A 19,520-nucleotide genomic window follows, 5' to 3' on the forward strand; every position below is an offset into this window, starting at 1 on the left:
AAAATTCCCTTAGTTATTGGAAATACAGCTTTCCCAAGGTGTCTTGTATTGCTTTGAGAGTTGTGTAATTTGTCTTGACCTATTGGGGGATGGCCGGATAAAAATAAATGAATAAGAAGTTGAAAATCCCTGTGGAAATTCTTCCTCCCCTTTCTTTTCACCATTACCGTATTTTTCGCTCCATAACACGCACCTGACCATAAGACGCACCTAGTTTTTAGAGGAGGAAAACAAGAAAAAATCTGAGTCGCTCTCCTCCTCCGTGGAAGCCAGGGTCTCTCACTCTGACTGATGTCAGCTAGAGGACTCCTGACCGCGCTCCTCCTCAGCCTCCGCTCTGTTGTTCCGGCGCGCCCAGCCGGCTCTGTGCGGCCCCACCCGCCTCCCAGCTGGCCATCTGGGCGGGGAATGCCTGCTCGCGTTGTTCCGGAGCGCCCAGCCAGCTTTGTGTGGCCCCGCCCACCTCCCAGCTGGCCGTCGGGGCGGAGAACGCCTGCTCCCGTCATTCCGGCATGCTCAGCCAGCTCTGTGAGGCCCCGCCAGCCTCCCAGCTGGCCGTCGGGGCAGGGAACGCCTGCTCGCATCGTTCCGGTGCGCCCAGCCGGTTGGTCTTCCCCAGCTTCTGCGGGCCGTCCAGGCTGCTCAGCTCCTGCCCCGGATGGACCAGGCTAGGGTCCGTCTCGGGACACGCATTCACTCCATAAGAAGCACAGACATTTCCCCTCACTTTTGAGGAGGAAAAAAGTGCGTCTTATGGAGCGAAAAATATGGTAACTAGGCCATTTTATTACAACTGCATGCTAACCATGGTGGTTGTTTTTTTCATCTAACTTTATATGCTTACTTCTAACCATGGCTAGAAGCAAACAATGACTACATGTAAACCACAGTCCACATATCATGTTATAAAATCCAGAAAGAGGAAGGCAGGGGAAAATGCACACTGTGGTTAAGATATCAGAAAGCATTACCCTTGTACTGGGACAGCATCAAATGAGAAAGTTACAAAGTCTCTGTGATCTGATCTAAGATTTTGTACCTGAAGACTGGAAGCTGCAGATTCAATAATCTAGAAGGCCAAATGACCCAGAATGACAAATACTAGAGGTGAAAAGCAGACAGGCTGAAGATCACGCATCTCTCTCCATCTGAAGAAGGAAAACTGCAGGCTGTCCTGCAGCCTCAGTTTGCCTCAGGACATGTGCAGAACAAAGTGGATTCTCCACTTTGTTATTAGTGTTTGAAAGGGGAAAATACACATTTTAAAAGACATGTATTTTTTCCTTTACAATATTAGATGGCAATTTTTTTCCATGTCTGCTTTTACAAAAAGTTAAAGGCAGTCCCCAGTGCAAGCAACAGGTTATTAATAACCTATGGAGTGATGTCACATCCCAACGTTTACTTGGCAGACTATCAGTGCATTCCTAAGGAGAGTTACTCCAGTCTAAGCCCATTCGTTTCAATGGGCTTAGACTGGAGTAACTCTCCTTAGGAATGAACTGTATGTTTTACAGGGTGGTTTGCCATTGCCTTCCCCAGTCATCTACACTTTACCCCCAGCAAGCTGGGTAATCATTTTACCAAACTTGGAAGGATAAAAGGGATGAGTCAACCTTGAGCAGGCTGCCTGAAACCGACTTCCATTGGGGTCGAACGCAAGTCACGAGCAAAGTTGTGACTGCAGTAGTGCAGCTTACCACTCTGTGCCACGCGGCTCCTTTTGGAGTATTTAAGAACAAAACACCAAGTCAGTTGTTTAAGACTGAGGGTTACCGCACTTGTATTCCCAGCGATGTATTAACAGTTTGAAAATGTTATAAAAAATACTGTTCACGTTTTGTTTGGCTCTTTAGCTGTGAAGACGTCTTCCAACCATTTATTAGCCGTATAGTATCCAAAAACCCTTTTATAACATTTTCAAACTCTTAATACATCGCTGGGAATACAAAGTGTGGTAACCCCCACTGTGTTCTAACAGATGTATGGAAACATGTACACCCCATCAAAAAATGAGAATATTTTTAAAAGATTGCTAGGAAATGTTTCCCTATGTTACATGCAACTGAACTCTAGCTGCTAATGGTCACAAACTCCTGTTTTCACAGAATATCTCCAAATGAAATCAAAATGTCGAACTCTGCCCAGGAGATATTCTTCCATTTGCCAGCTGGGTAAACATTCATGTTCCTGATCATAAGTTGTGTGTCATAAGATACAACCCCACACCACCACACAAATCTTGCCTCACTCGTCAGTGTAGGCAAACAACAGGGTTCCAGAAGATCACATCTCAAAAAGCTTCGCATTCAATAAAATTCAAAAACTGAAATGGGTATAAAATTGTATGTTGTCTCACCCTAGAAGGAACATCGTGGAATCCTTCTTGAATTCATCAAGAATCTGGGAAACGACAAATAAAACTTGTCAGTGTTGAGCTGCAGAGGAAAGTATGATGTAAGGCCAATTCACAGTAAAAACTCTCTTATTCCAGCCCTTCCTTATTCTGTGAATACACTCAACCTTTCCTATTCCTTCAAAGTATTGCAGATATTTCATAACAGAGATATTCATTCTTCTGAACCTTCAAAAATGAAAGAAGGAACTAAACCCATGCTTGTATGCAACACAGGGTGGAAGGCTTGCATTCCAGGAAAATGCTGCATTATTTTAAAGTACCTAACGCTCACATTACGATGTCACCTGCCCTCAAAAATGTGGGAAAAAGAGTTCCATATTTACCATTTTCTGTTGCTCAAACATAATCTTCTTATAGAACAGATGAAACTGCTCAAAGCTAAGTTCTTCTTTCACAGCCTTTAGTTCCTGTGAAAATACAGTATTTCTTTAGATATTTTATACCCTGCTTTTCTCCCCAACGGGGACCCAAAGTGGCTTACAACAACATTCTTCCCTCCTCCATTTTATCCTCACAACACCCCTGCGAGGTAGGTGTTGCTTCCTCGCCCCAGGACTCAGCATCCCCTTCACAGAAGGTTAGGCCAAGAGACAGTGACTGGCCCAGTGAACTTTCATGGCAGAGAGGGGATTCAAACTTAATTCACCCAGATCTTTATCCAAATTTCAATTTCAAATTTCAAATACCTTTATTGGCATAGTACAATCTGCAGTATATAAAAGGATAAAAGTTAGAGTAAAATAAAATTAAAATAAATAATTCCTTAATGTTGTGATTCTACTTCTGACTAGGTTCCCATCGGTTGACTACTATTGTCAAACATTTTGCCACGTTTTTGGTTATCTCAGGATCCTTATCAGCTAATAGTCTGTAAAGTATTTTCGTATTATTTGGTGAGAAGTTCAAAACTATGGGTTTTATTAGGTTTCCTCTTGGGGAATCATAAAGATGGCAGTCCAAAAGAATATGAGACAGGTAGTCAGGACATCCTGCACCACATCCGCAGAACCTTTCAGCATAACGCGTTTTCAGGAATCTGCCACGAAGGATCGCTGAAGGCAATGAATTAGTCCTAGCCTGCATAAAGACTTTCCTGAGCTTAGGATTGTTAAGACGGTCCAGGTAGTTTAAATGGAAATTAGGTGGAAGTCCAAGGTATTGAGGTGAGCAAATTGGCGGTGTGAGCAAATTATCTTCCCTTCCCCACAACAGACAGCCTGTGAGGTAGGTGAGGCTGAGTGTGACTAGCCCAAGGTCACCCAGCTGGCTTCATGTGGGAATCAAACCCAGTTCTCCAGATCAGAGTCCACCGCTCCAAACTACAGCTCTTAACCACTACACCACACAGGCCCTTTTTCTAATTTGAGTTCAAATTACCTCGAAAAGATGTAACTATATAAGCCTTTTTAGAAAACAAAACGCTGTTTTAAACTGATTTGATTGCCACAGCTTTCAACATGAGAAACCAACACTGCAATTCCATGCAGAGTTACTCCGGTCTAAATTCAGCTGATTTCAGTGGGCTTTGACTGGAGTAACTCAGCACAGGAATTCACTGCAAGGGACTTAGAACCATACAGAAGTTTTGAGACTCCCCTTACAAGTCTATCAGAAAGTCTGTATTACACCAGTCCGATGCAACAGTCGGAGCATCAGGCTAAAACCAGGGAGACTGAGTTCAAATTCCCCATACAGCTACAGGGCATGATGAAAGGCCTTGGGCCAGTCACTCTCTCTTAGTCACAGTAACACCCACCCCCCCATACCACTTCCAAATCCACAGTGGGAAGGGTGCAGGTGTGAATATGCACACTTCTCTCATTGTCACTGGGGAGGACCCTTAGCACCAGAAAACAATCTACAGATGCTAGCTCTCATCCGCTGGGGTATGGAAGCAAGCATTGATGGTGCTGGAAAGTACAGTCGAGTCACAGCCAGTTTATGGCAACCCTGTAGGGTTTTCAAGGCAAGAGACCTTCAGAGGTGGTTTGCCATGGCCTGCCTCTGCGTAACAACCCTGGACTTCTTAGGTGGTCTCCCATGCAAGTACTAACCGGGTCCAACCCTACGTAGCTTCCAAGGTCTCACAAGATCGAACAAGCCTGGGCCATCCAAGTCAGGGCATGAAAGCAATGGAGGAAGAGAAATTTGCATTCTGAGGACAATGAAACCCAGGTAGATGGCCTCAAAGCACAATTTTCCTGCAAATGTTCCTTTTAGAGGTGGGCTTGAAGACTGCCAAAAAGTAATATCCCTGGTCTCCCCATTTGTATTCTATACACTGCAATATGAAGGAATGTTAGTTTGCGAGAAGTCATCTATATGCAGCATTACTAATGAGGACAATTAAATTTATCTTAGCCAAATGACTTCATCTGCTATTTTAATCTTGAGATGTTGCCACACGTTAAAATTCTTTTGGAGTCATGTCATTTCTAAGACAGTTGGTGACACTGCACAAATCAGAGCCTAAGATGTGGTCAACACATACTTACTGTACACTTATCCTTCAAGAACTTTACACTGCTCACTTTGAAGTTTACTAAGGGAAGGACAGTCTTCAGTTCCCTAAGGCTGATGCTGAAAACAGGAGAATAAGGAGAAGGATGAACAGCAAAAAGTTGTTCCAGCAACACAATAAAGCAGCATGGATCAGCATCGATCACGCTTCACAAGAAGATGTGGCAAACACCAGATGAGTCCAGTACTTCTCAATATACATATGGGGAGACTGGACAAGAAATGCCATCACTTAATTGCAGAATGACTGTTTTGGGTGCACAAAACCCCAGGCTGAATCTTTGGTACCTCCAGCTAAAATGATGATAGGTGGACTTTGGAGAGCAGCTGCCATTCAGAGCAGACAATACTGAGCTATATGGTCCAATTGCTTGACTCAACAGAATGGATCTGTCTCCGGGAAAAAAAACTAGACAAAGACACAAGAAAGGCACAGCCTCTCAACAGATGGTTTTTCAATGAAAAGTCACAGTGTGGGAGGTAAGGGGACAGCAAAACTGAGTGGAATACCAGCGGTGCATGCATACGCTTTACTTGTTCCTTTTTCTGACCTGAATGCACCCTCCTAGCTGTTTTCCCATCTACAGAAGTATAAAGATACCATTCCGTCTTTTGAGCGGGAAAGCAACTGGGGGAGGAAGCCTCTGACAAGACAGCCCCCAGAAAATAAAGATAAAGCATTCATAGGAGCCGCAGCAGCCACACCAATCAACTTTGCATTCCCCTTATTATCCATTCAATAAAAGCAAAACAAACAAAAACCTCTTCCCCTCAGAAAACTATTCTCACACCTCCTCTGGTTTTGGCCCATAGATTGGGACAGCTCTCTCTCTCTCTCAAAGAAAGGAAAGGTGACGAACTAAAGGCGTAGGCCTCATGTTCAAAGGTCAGGCTGAACTGCTATAGTTTTAATACCCTATGTGTTGATGTAAACTGCCTAGAATTCACACTGCTAAAACTGTAGCAGAGTTTAGCACACACACTAATAGACACCCAATCAAGAAAAGTGTTCTCCACTCCCTTACCAATCTCTCTCTGCCAGCAGTCCTCCCGTTCTTATGCCAGGTTTTAACCAACATTCATTCCTTCTTTCCAACTCTGGACATCCTGGAGATGCAGCTTTAAGCCAACTGCCTTCCCAAGTCTCCATGATATAAAACACTTACAGAATACTCGAGGCACCAGGCTAACGCCCAAAATGATCAGTGTCATAGCGAGAGTACCAAAAGGTACTATGACACCCACCTTGCCAAGTACACCTAAAACAGGACAAAATCAGACCATACCCAGTTTAGCCTCTTTACCCATTTTTCCACTGATGTAGGAGGCCCCTATCCTATAATGTAAGCACATGGAATGTTCGTCAGTGTTGGTTAGTTAGTTAAAAGAATTGGCTACTAGTTTTCATGACTGCAGAGAAAAGTTTTCGCTGCATCTCAGAAACACAATCTTCCCAGCCATTACCACAGTGGGCATTCCTACACCATAGCTATCGGCATAATTCTAGTAGCACTACGGTTTAACTTCTCTTCAGCTCCACTTTCAGATGGTCTCCTGCAATTTAGCCTGTTAGGTGAGACTGGGTGGTGGAAAGCGCAATCAAGTTGCAGCCGACTTATGGCGACCCCTTAGGGTTTTCAAGGCAAGAGTCAAGAAGAAATGGCTTTGCCATTGCCTGCCTCTGCGTAGCAATCCTTGGACTTCCTTGCTGGTCTCCCATCCAAATACTAACCAGGGCCAACCCTGCTTAGCTTCCAAGGTTCAATGAGATTAGGCTAACCTGAGCCATACAGGTCAGGGCAGCTGAGCTCTAACACACATTAAATCTAGACAGACTACATCTCAAATGCTAGGAGTGGCCCTTTTCCCTTATAGAAACTGCCAATCTGCCAGGGCTCCACTGACCCAGTCACCTTCACCTGACAACACTTAATCTCCTGCCAAGTTGACTAATGGAAATCAAACACCACTCTGCCTTACAAGCACATGAAGCCTGAACAGCCAAAATAATCTGGAGGAATCAAGCTACTGTATCACTTACGCATACATACGCATAACTGAGGCTATCTTGATTTTATTATTACAGCGATAGCCAGATAAACTACAAACTTTATCAATTAAAATCGATTACAAATTTAAATAGTTAAATTAAATTAAAACCTCTCAACTGAGGCTATCATATTTTGGTCACGTCATGAGACGACAAGAGTCACTGGAAAAGACAGTCATGCTAGGAAAAGTTGAGGGCAGCAGGAAAAGAGGAAGACCCAACAAGAGATGGATTGACTCAATAAAGGAAGCCACAGCCTTCAATTTGCAAGATCTGAGCAAGGCTGTCAAAGATAGGACATTTTGGAGGACTTTCATTCATAGGGTCGCCATGAGTCGGAAGCGACTTGACGGCACTTAACGCACACATACATACGCATACATACGCAAACGTACTTACGATGGGTCAGACTATTGGCCTATGTAGCCCCCTACCATCTACTCTGAGCAGCATCAAATCTCCCAAACTGAGAGGTTTCAGGACTCTACTAGATGACAGGTGATGACCCCTGATTCCACTCACGCAACACATAAGATCAGGGAACTAACATGTGCAAGTGCCACAGGACCGGATTCGGCTCACAAGTACAGAGTTAGGAGGGGCTTCAGCCTTCCCTCCCATGCCATCTCCTTGATCCAAAATGGCTGTGTGCGTGGGAGCCTGTTTGCCCCACCGTGGGACTCCGCGTGCGCTGGCTATAGCACACGGAGCCCTAGAGCAGGCCTCACAGAGCCCTCCTCGCAGTGATTCTGGATGAGGAAAACGGCACAGGAACACTGTTAGTAGACAGTTACATCGAATAGCATTGTTGATACAACTATCTAATTAACTGTTTGGCGGGCTTTTAAAACAAACTTTAAAAACTGTGCCACCATCTCCAATATTTGAAGTGAACAGTTGTTCAATAAATAGGTGACATTAAAAGACTCCAGGACATTCTGTCTCTCAATCAACAAGGGGCTTAATAATTCATTGCGATATTCTGTATAGTAACTACAATAAAATAGGACATGAGCAACTGTTTCAAGGTATATGATACGGCAAGAGACCTGTGGATCAGGTTGGGAGTTTTAAAATTTAAAAGCAGCTGGGTTATTGAATCAAGGAATCAGCACCAGGGGACATAGTGATGGTAACCCTTTCCCTCCCCAATAACATTTCTTGATCCATTCCACCCACACCCACCTCTTTGCCATGCAGGGGGGAAACATGAAGACCTATAAATCAAGAAAATGGTATGGGGAATTTTTTTAAAAAAACAAACACAATCCAGTGCCAACTTTATCCTCCCATTTAAAAAATGCAGGGGATCCTGATCAAAGATGTTCCACGTCACTCCTATTTTGGCATGCTCTTTCGCAGCCATGATAACTGTGACCCTTTTAACTGGAACTATCGGGAGCAGAACCCAGAACATACTGCCCGCAAAGCACGAGTTATCAGGATTTTGTGCATTTACAAAAGTCACACTCTTCTTCCTGGTTCTACTTGGAAAGCAAGCGGGGCCTGCCTCAATTTTAACTTCCCTAATCTTGGGGTTATATCAGCTGTGCTGCTGTTTGGTGGTGCAAACACAACACAGCAAAAATTATTACGGTCAGATAAGGCACACTTTATGGCAGCTGCAAAGGCTTTTCTGTCCCACGGATCCCCCATGCGTCACAACTGTTCTTTGTTGTGCTGTTTCTTATCTAAACACAGATGCAAGCGCAGAGGTGTGTGGTGCCATAAACTAAAAACGTGCTAAAACTGGCACTTTGCCATTCCTTCCCGTCTGTGAAAAACTCACTTGGTTAAACAAAATCTCTTGCTTCAGAGCCTGAAACTAAGTCCTGAATCAATGTCTCCCTAGCTAGCGACACAACCAAATGCCCAGAACTAGGGATTGTTTGAAGAGTTGTGTTGTTTCCTGCAAAAGAAATAAAACCTCTGCCACAATAAGACCGTGTTTTCTGCCTTCCCTAGGAAACAGATAAATTAGAGGAAATGCTTGCTATTATATGCTCTGAACCAAAGCAACAAGGATTAAAACTGATATAAAGAATAGATGAAAATGCTCTACAAGGGCTAAAGTTTCCATATGAAGCAGCATCCTGCTCCCTTGCATTCTATGAAGAAATCTAAAAATGGATCTTTGTGGGAATACAGTAGCACCCAAATAGTTCAATTCTAAACAGAGTTACACCCTTCTTGGAAGAAGAATGGTCTTAGAATGGTGTACATTGTTTAGCGTTGTTCTGAAAACTGATGCAGTAGGTCAGGAGTCCCCAACTTTTCTGAGCCTGAGGGCACATTTGGAATTTTGACCTGGCATGGTGGCCGCAGCAACAAAATGACTGCCACAGGAGGCGGAACCAGGCACAAGATTGCCACTGCTTAATTTCAGTAACACAGTATAGATCCTTGTGCTGTGGTGGCAGTTGCTGCCAAAGCAACATTTTTTAAAAAAAATCTGCACAGCCAATCAAATCTCCAATAGTCAATCAGAAGCCTTGCTGGGCAAAAGCCCTTCCTGGCCCCATCCACTTCCTAAAAGCACCTGGCGGGCTCCAGAAAAGGTGTGAGGGGTTGCCATGATGCCCATAGGCACCATGGCTGTAGGTGAACCAGTGAAGACATTATTCCTGAGATGGTGTAAATATCATAACTGCATATATTGCAGTTTTATTGCGCATAAAGGTTGAATACTAGATGCAGCATCAACCTAAGATTTTTTGTTCAAGTGCAAAATACAGCCCTACACAGGCTAGATTTCCAGAAGTGTTTCCCCCCCCCCCAAGCTCTGTCTAACAAAATTAAAGTAAGAGCCAAGACAGAGCATGCACGTCTAATAGAGGTACTGGACAGAAGACAGCATCTTTACCTGTTTCTTCTTGACTGGTCGACAGAGTATATCTGCTTCCTCAGCCAGCTTTAAAGAACAAACATAGCAATGATAAATTTTGTGAAGAACTGACCCAACTCCCACAGATATTTCAACCAATGCTGTTATAAAGCAGCAGAAAGGGTTCTACTTCCATTTGAAATCAGTTCTCATTAAAAGAGAGAGGGGCCAACTAGCAGTTTAAAATACCAAATGGTCTTTCCTCGTTTCCACAGCTCTTCGGTCTTCTTCTTTTTGTCCGATGGTTTTATAAATAAGAGGTGGTAATGCGGCTGGCTAACTCATCACATAAAGCAGCAGCAGAATGGTAAATATTTACACACAGAATGAATGGGAAGCTTGATTCAAATCAACATAAATCTATTATGCGAGCTTTAACTGTAGGCAAGGTCTCCTATTCCAAATGTGTTTAAGGCTGAAGGCGGTGTGGGGGGGGAAGCATTCAGTAAAGCATATCTTAAGGAGATGACCCTGTATAGTGTACTTGGAAGACTGAATGGGTAATGCCAGCCAAAAAATAAAGTAAAAGGAATTCTAATTATTTCAGTGGTTCCTCAGTGGAACAGGCTTCCTCGGGAAGTGGTAAGCTCTCCTTCCCTGGAGGTTTTTAAGCAGAGGCTAGATGGCCATCTGTCAGCAATGCTGATTCTATGACCTTAAGCGGAAGATGAGAGGGAGGGCATCTTGGCCATCTTCTGGGCATGGAGTAGGGGTCACTGGGGGTGTGGGGGGAGGTACTTGTGCATTTCCTGCATTGTGCAGGGGGTTGGACTAGGTGACCCTGGTGGTCCCTTCCAACTCTGATTCTATGAATGTAACAACTCTTAATGTGAAAAATACATGTTTGCAGACCCCAAACTTATACAAATACATTCTTCAAGCAGCAGTGACTGGGTGCAGCTACCTACTGAGAGTACCATTGGTGGAAAACCCAAGTTTACATTTGCATAGTGTGTGAAATGGCATTCTCCACTTAACGTTTGCCACAAGAACCAAGCCATTCCCACTGTTCAGCATGTGCATTCAAAGGTTGTGTGTGTAAAGTGCCATCAAGTCCCAGCCGACTTATGGCAACCCAGTAGGGTTTTCAAGGCAAGAGACATTCAGAGGTGGTTTGCCATTGCCTTCCTCTGCAACACAACCCTGGACTTCCTTGGCGGTCTCCCATCCAAATACTAACCAGGGCCAACCCTGCTTAACTGCCGAGATCTGATGAGATCGGGCTAGCCTGGGCCATCCATGTTAGGGTATCCACAGGTTAGAGTTATTAAAATATAGCAATAGCAACGTAAACAGTCTTATTTTACTGAGTGCTGCACGCTTGGGTAGAGCAAAAATCTGAAGGAAGCATCCTCTTTTTTTTACGGTACAGCATGCATTAACCTTACATAGTAAACAGTATATTTTTTCACCCACATGAATCCCAAAACTCTTAAGATGTCTCTCGTCAGAAAAAGGTTATGAATTCTTCAACATACCTTTCTGTAATGGCAAGGGTGGAAGCATTCATAGCTTCTTCGTGCAAGATATGCAAGCCACACAGCCATTTGTCAGCATCATCCTCTGAATCGGCTGCAAAAATTAAATGCAATGAGAAAAGGAGTGCCTTAAATTGAAGGACTCCTTACCTGCAGCATTAATCAAGGAAGACGAGTTAAAAGTTCTTCAATAGTCTTTTACACCACTTAACAATCCCAGTCATCATGTTGAAAGAAATTGTATGTATTGGAAAGTTATCCGAAAGACTCTGCCTAAAAATTATGCCTAAAGGCTATTCCTTTTTAAATTGTGGCTACTGAAAATACAGTTATTCCAAAGCTTTAGGAGTAGTGATGAAGACAACTTTTCATGAATTTGAAGATCTGCATAAAAAGTCCCCCCCCCATGTAGTCAAGTATAGTGTGCGCGCACATAATCTATACATCATATAGCTCATGTTCGATTCCACCAAAGCACTGATCAGTCTGTAATTTACAGGGCCAACCAAAACAGAGTTTGGTGGTGATGTCATGTCACAGCTGATTTATGGCGACTTCGTAAAGTTTTCAAGGCAAGAGGCGTTCAGAGGTAGCTTGCTATGGCCTGCCTCCACGTGGGCTGAGCGAGTTCTGAGAGAACTGTGACTGGCCCAAGGTCACTCAGCAGGCTTCATGTGAAGGAGTGGGGAATCGAACCCGACTCTCGAGATTTAGAGTCCACCGCTCTTAATCACTGCACAACTCTTCTAAACCCATTGACTTCAGTGGGTTTACAAGGATTGCAATGATACAAAATTGTTCCTCATTTTTGTAGTCACAGACTTAACTTGGCACCACCTCTGGAATTCTCAGCTTGGAACAGTAAGGCTACTGCATCTTTGCTTTCTCCTTCCAGGATATTTTACATATTCCCTCTAAAGAACACTTTGCAAGAAGAGAGTATGCAGAGTACATGTTCTTATAACATGGCATGGTTCAAATGCAACAAGCCTTTCATGAACAAGACTGGACAGTCCTTGCGTCCACAACCTGCTCCCTCCCCACTATGTAAACCATACTTGTGACTGTCCTCCAAACCGAAATTTGGAAATCCATTTCATGCCGAGGTTTCCAATTCTGGTTTCAAGGCAAACTGTAATTTGCTGGTTTGGAAATCTTGGCAAACTACAAGTAAACTGAAAGGTGCATGTGAGGGGGGAGAAGCCTACTCCTTCAAAGCATGGTTTAGACTGGATGATTTAACCCAAGTCTAGCCTTCCCTCCACAACCTACCCATATCTTGAAAAGTATATGTTCTTGACAGCAACTTAAGCCAGACGGCCAACTATGACCAAAAAAACACAGAAGTCCAAGGACCAACTTTACTATTTTTGAACCTATCTTACACTGACCAAAACATGTTCCGTACTTATCACTATGTAACTTTGTGATAAAGAATACATTTGGTGTACCAACTTGGAAGGCTTTAAGAGGGGAGTGGACATGCTCATGGAGGATAGGGTTATCCTACTAGTCAAAATGAATATTAGTCATGAAGCATACCTATTCTCTACAGGATCAGAGGAGCATGCCCATTATATTAGGTGCTTTGGTACACCGGCAGGATAATGCTGCTGCAGTTGTCTTGTTTGGGGGCTTCCTAGAGGCACCTAGTTGGCCACTGTGGGAACAGACTGCTGGACTTGATGGGCCTTGGTCTGATCCAGCAGGGCTTTTTCTTACATTCTGATATTTCTTTTCCTAACAGCCACTAGCTTTTAATTCAGCCTTGCAGTTAATCATAGCTTTTTTTTTTTCTGGGCTGGAAACTTGTCAGAGTTCCTACTCCTGTGGCCCATTTGTACACCCAGACAGGAGATCTTTTTCTGGGTTATAAGACTTTTGTAATCCACAAGGCTGTTTTCATCATCTATTGCTACGTTTTCATGAGAAAGAGACAGCACAGCACATCAGAGAGCTAAAATTAGGCACAATGCTACCGATCACCAGTGAAAGCATCTTTCTTCTTCCAAACTTTAGCTGATTTTTTCTTCTCTCTTCTTCCTCCTTGAAGTGACCTTTGGATATTAACTTTCCTTGGAATGATTTTAAGACCAGTTTTTACTGAGTTTATGGAGTTATAGCTCCCCTCCCCGCCGCTTGGCTACCCATTTGATGATGCATTTTGTTTTTGAATACAAGATTTGTTAGTTTTAATTAAAAACTGGAAGACAGTTTAGGTGTGTCTACTTTTGGGAGTGCAAGATATTCAGTAAAACACAGCTGGATTATATTTATTTGTTTATAATCCAGCTGTGTTTTACTGAAATCAGTGAATGGCTCCATATGTTTAAGCTGTGGTTTATAGCCTCAGGACAAGAAAAAAGGGAGAAATTAAAACAAAACACAGTACCTGCTAAGCTTAAGGTGTTGAGAACAAACTGAGTACCATAGAATACAGTGAAACAAACATCATCTTTCTGTCGAGATGCTTTTCCCCGTTCAAAATCCTTTGAATTTTTCCCTGGTCGGATTTCTTTTATTTCCATCAAATCCACTGTAAGGAAAAAGGGAAAAAAATAGAAATGCCTATTGAATATAAACTCATTGCTAGAAGCTGAATAAGTTACCTTACTCAATTAAACAGGTACATAAAATGTCAAAGACCACAACCGCAAGCATATTCAATGACTTTAATATATATTTTTCTATACTGTTCCCCCACAGAAAATGGGCTCAAAGCAATTTACATAGAAAAAGGACCACATTATAATAGACTGCAGACACATTATTAAAAACACAAAATACACATTAAAACAGCTAATAAACATTTTTTTAAAAAAATCTAAAATATACAACCAGTAATCTAAACCAGGATTACAGCTGAACATCAAGAAAAAAGTAATGACTACAGAGGAACTACACATTTTTAAGGTTTACAATGAAGAAATTGAAATTGTTAAAGATTTTCTGTTCCTTAGCTTAATCATCAACCAAAAGGAAGGCTGCAACCAAGAAATCACAAGGAGATTGAGACTTTGGAAGGGCAGCCATGAAGGAACTAGAAAATATCCTTAAGTGAAAAGGTCGCTGGAGACCAAAATAATTCATATAGTGGTATTCCCTATTACTATGTATGGATGCTAAAGTTGGACAGTGAAGAAAGCTGATGGGAAGAAAATTGATTCATTTGAATTGTGGTGTTGGAGGAGATTTCTAGGATACCACAGACCGCCAACACAGACAAATCCAAGTCTGAATCCTCCGAAGAAGCTAAAATAACTAAACTGAGACTATGGTACTTCAGCCATATCATGAGAAGACAAGACATTGGAAAAGACAATCATGCTAGTAAAAGTTGAAGGCAGTAGAAGTGGAAGACCCAACCCAACAATAGATGAATTGACTCAATAAAGGCAGCCACAGCCTTCAGTCTGCAAGACCTGAGCAAGGCTGTCAACAATAGGACCGTTTTTGGAGATAATTCATAGGGTCGCCAGAAGTCAGAAGCGACTTGACATCATATAACACAGACTAAAACCAACATCAGCTAAGCTAACTAAAAAAATCTTCTGAACTAGATTGTCCCACAGAAGACACGAAGGAAGGGTGAGATTCAAACTTCAGGTTGCAGCCTGTTCCAGAGCAACTACCGAGAAAGCCCTGGATCAGGCCCACTACGATCCTAACCCCCCCATAAGAAGGGACAAAGAGGAAGAACTGACTCAATGAGTACAGCTTTTGCACAAGTTCATACTGGAAAAGCTTGTCCTCTATTACAATTTAGTTTCCTTTTAAATTATTGTGAGATTCTCTTCCTACTACATTGAAGCAGTTTTGAAAGCTGTTCATCATAACCATGAGACAGAAACTTATTTCCTTAGTGAAAGTTGACATGACATCCCTCCCTCCCTATGAGTTCACCATATCTGCCGAAAGATTCTACCCACATAAATGGTGCATATGACTGGGGACCCTGTCCTTTGAAGAGTCCCCAATCATGTAGATGATTTGTACATGTGGAGGCACTTTCACAACTTATGCTCAACTTGTATAGGTGGAAACGTTAGGCCAGGGAGCACATCTCGGCTCCCTCCATATATGACTCTGGTATGCACACAGGATAAAAGGAGCCCCGTGGCACAGAGTGGTAAGCTGCAGAACTGAAGTCCAAGCTCTGCTCATGACCTGAGTTCGATCCTAACGGAAGTTGGTTTCAAGTAGCTGGCTCAAGGTTGACTCAGCCTTCCAACCTTCCAAGATGGGTAAAATGAGTACCCAGCTTGCTGGGAGTAAAGAAGATGACTGGGGAAGGCACTGGCAATCCACTCCGTAAAAGAAGTCTGCCTGGAAAACGTCGGGATGTGACATTACCCCATGGGTCAGGAATGATCCAGTGCTTGCACAGGGGACCTTTACCTTTTTATGCACACAGGATACATATTCTTACATCTTCATTAAGGTTCCCGAAAATATTCAGAATGCCTGTAAAATTTAGAGAATTGGTGTTCCTGGCCCAACCATTTTCCAGACTTCTTAAAGGTGTTTTTGTTTTAAAGATTGGGTTTTTTTTAAAAAAAAAATTATCTTCCAGTAAGACCCAACTGTTCATCAAATTCTGACAGAGCAACCTTTCCTTCTCACCAAACATGATCAGAGCAAACATGCAAGGATACGTTTCCTTAGGCTCTGGTTTTGCTTACCAAACAATGTGGACTGCATCAAGGGAAAAAATGGTTCCTAAACTGTTGAAACACACAAGTAATGTGCATTCTTCTGATAAAACACTTATTCGAGAACTAAGGAAGTGGTTTTGCTCTAATGTGCAGAGTGGATGCAAGAACAAATAGCTCTTCCTACTTTTTGATGGGTCAAGGGTTATGATGAAATTTACAGTGTGGTCAGCAAAGAAGAAAAACGATGTGGCTGTTTCTCAAATGTGTTGATTAGATAACCAATAATACAGTTTCATAGTACAAACTGAATGAACAAAGTTGTTAATGACTTCCACAATGACTTCCAGATACAAATACTTGTTTAATTTCTCCTCTGTACTACAGAGTACTTCTTTTTGCAGCTAGAACCCTGGCATCTATGTATTTAAAAAGGAGAGATTTTGCCTTGGGGACTAAATCAAATGCATTTCAGAATGCGCCCAACTACAAAGGGGAGTCAGATGGTTAAACGTCTCTCTGGTTACACCATTTTCTTCTGGGAACAAATAACTGAAAAGTTAAATATTAAGCCAAAAAATCTGAAGGTAGGTAGGCATAGTCAGCACAGGATTGAAAGCTACCCATCAGCTATTTCCTAATTTTCAAGAAACTGGCCTAAACAATCTCTTTTCGTGTAGCAATCTGGATGCTTATAACTTGGTCATAAACTAGTATCTAAAATAAAGTAAAGACTTGCCAAGAGAGGTAAAAGAATTAGTCCATAAGCAACCCTTGAAGAAATTTGGCAAAGTATAAGCCACATCCACTGACTAAACTACTACTAAAATGCATAGACTGAGATAATATGAACAGATTTGGGTTATGTGAGGAAGAAGGTTTGAAACTGCTTTATCATTTATTCAGATTTTACTGAACCTCTGTCAAAATTATGTACTTGTGGTTCACAGGAGCATGGTAACATCTCATTGTGTACAAGGGAAAAAATCACTTCTGCACATGCCAGCATACAGCCAAAGTTGGCACACATCTGCTCAACTTTCAATTGACTATGAAAGTCTGGTTGAGAGAATCAGTCCCACCCAGAGAGGTAATTCTATGCATATAACAGAAAAAGGCAAACGGCTCTTAGGCTTAGATCTTATGACTCTTTTTAGTAAAGTCTCCATTCAAGGGAGCAGGAGGAAGAAGAGTTGGGTTTTACATGCCAGCTTTCTCTACCTTATAAGGAGAATCAAATTGGCTTACAATATCCTTTCTTTCCTCTCCCCACAACAGACACCATGTGAAGTAGGTGAGGCTGAGAGAGTCCTGAGAGAACTCTGACTAGCCCAAGGTCACCCAGCTGGCTTCATGTAGGAGTGGGGAATCAAACCCAGTTCTCCAGATTAGAGACCACTGCTTTTAACCACTACGATGGATAATTTGTCCGATGGAGAAAGGCTTTCTCTGATGGGGGAAAGTCTTTCTTTGCTGAAAGAAGACTCTTTTGGGTTGGAAGAAGACTTCATGAAAGGGAGTCATAGCCAAAGGATACAACCCCTATAGATGTAAACTGAAGTGTTCAGACACCTACTGGGAGAAATCACTTTAAATTCTCCCCGTATTTAAAAAGCACCCAGCAAATGTAAAGCTAGCACAATAAGGAATGCGCTGGAGCACCACATTTCTCTGTTGAACTAATCTTTTACTCACAGGAACTTCTTGCTTGTTTTTTTTTTAATGAACTGGCGCACCCTAAAAACAGTACCCTATAACTGCCCTTTGCAGTGGCATAAACCATTCTACCGCCTCAGTATTCAAGCATCTAATACAGCTGCATGTGGAGGATGGGCCACAGTAACAACACTGAAGATGGAAGAGAGTGTTAAAAGAAGGTAAGCAAGGAACAGAGAACATCATGAGAGTTATACCAGCACAATTAGAAAGGCGTCAAGCTAGAATATTAGAGCCAGCGTGGTGTAGTGGTTAAGAGCAGTGGACTCTAATCTGGAGAATCAGGTTCGATTCCCCACTCCTCCACATGAAGCCTGCTGGGTGACCTTGGGCCAGTCACAGTTCTCTCAGAACTCTCTCAGCCAGCATGGTGTAGTGGTTAAGAGAGCCAGCGTGGTGTGATTGGTTAAGAGCGGTGGTTTGGAGCAGTGGACTCTGATCTGGAGAACTAGGTTTGATTTCCCCACTCCTCCACATGAGCAGCGGAGGCTGAATCTGGTGAACTGGATTTGTTTCCCCACTCCTACACATGAAGCCAGCTGGGTGACCTCGGGCTAGTCATACTCCCTCAGCCCCACCTACCTCACAAGGTGTCTGTTGTGGGGAGGGGAAGGGAAGGTGATTGTAAGCTGGTTTGATTCTTCCTTAAGTGGTAGAGGAAGACGGCATATAAAAACCAACTCCTCTTCTTCTCAGCCCACACAGATGCAGGCAATGGCAAACCACCTACGAACATCTACCTCAGGCAGCTCCTTCCATCTAGGGTTGCCAATTTGTAGGTGGGGCCTGGTGTCTACCTGGAATAACAACTGATCTTCAGCCTACAAAGATCAGGAAATGGCAGATTTGGAGGGTGGACTCTGTGGCACCACAAACCTGCTAAGCTCCACTGGAAATTCCCAACCTAGAATTGGGAAATTCCTAACCTCCAGGAAATTCCCTATCTGGAGTTGGCAATCCTACTTGCATCTCACACTAAGAGCCATCAAAGTGCCCCAGCCTTCAAGAACCTGCCAAAACAGCACGGTAAGAGGTAGCCACAGCTGAGCCCGCGTGGTGTGAGAGCCAGCATGGTGTAGTGGTTAAGAGTGGTGGACTCAAACCGGGTTTGATTCCCCACCCCTCCGTATGAAGCCTGTTGGGTCACCTTGGGCCAGTCATGGTTTTCTCAGAACTCTCTCACCCCCACCTACTTCACAGGGTGCCTCTTGTAGGGCGGGGAAGGGAAGGTGATTGTAAGCCACTTTGAGACTCTTTAAAGGTAGAGGAAACCGGGATATAAAAACCAACTCTTGTTCTTCTGTTAGTAGAAGCAAGCAAACTAACTAAAACTGGGAAACTCTGGTTCTAACAAACACAAACACCTGTCCCCCAATAGTACTGCAGGCTCCATCAGAATCCCAGTATTGAAAGCACTAACACAAGATGTGTTCACAGTTTACACTGCAGATATTCTAAAGAATGGAGGTTTTTGTTTTTTCAAAGGGTCAACCTGATCATTATTTCCATTAGTCAACCCTTAAAACACTGGAAAGCGTGCAAACCAGAAGCACAAGATTAAGAATCCATTGTTCCCTGTTGCAAATGTGCTTCACTGTCCTTAGATAGAAGGGGGTGGGAAGACAATAGCCTTATTCTTGCATCATCCTAATCAGTATTTGAATATCAAATATCTCTCCAAGATTGAAAACCTGTGGTGTTATCTTTGAAACAGCCTAGAGATCATAGAATCATAGAGTTGGAAGGGACCACCAGGGTCATCTAGTCCAACCCCCTGCACAAATGCAGGAAATTCACAAAT

The 19,520-nt window shown here is 42.9% G+C and overlaps 1 protein-coding gene across 1 annotated transcript in view; it reads right to left on the bottom strand.

The window, feature by feature from the left end:
- PLCG2 (phospholipase C gamma 2) overlaps window positions 1–19,520 on the bottom strand; it is a 91,065-nt gene that overhangs the window by 48,081 nt on the left and 23,464 nt on the right. The window contains exons 2-7 of the mRNA XM_056862255.1: window positions 13,744–13,887; window positions 11,352–11,445; window positions 9,853–9,900; window positions 4,915–4,999; window positions 2,743–2,826; window positions 2,360–2,403 (exon numbers count right to left, since the gene is read on the bottom strand). Coding sequence (XP_056718233.1) covers window positions 2,360–2,403; window positions 2,743–2,826; window positions 4,915–4,999; window positions 9,853–9,900; window positions 11,352–11,445; window positions 13,744–13,887 — 499 coding nt within the window. The remainder of the gene's footprint in view (window positions 1–2,359; window positions 2,404–2,742; window positions 2,827–4,914; window positions 5,000–9,852; window positions 9,901–11,351; window positions 11,446–13,743; window positions 13,888–19,520) is intronic.

The sequence above is a fragment of the Euleptes europaea genome, chromosome 17 (assembly GCF_029931775.1).
Source record: "Euleptes europaea isolate rEulEur1 chromosome 17, rEulEur1.hap1, whole genome shotgun sequence".
Taxonomy (NCBI): Eukaryota; Metazoa; Chordata; class Lepidosauria; order Squamata; family Sphaerodactylidae; genus Euleptes; species Euleptes europaea.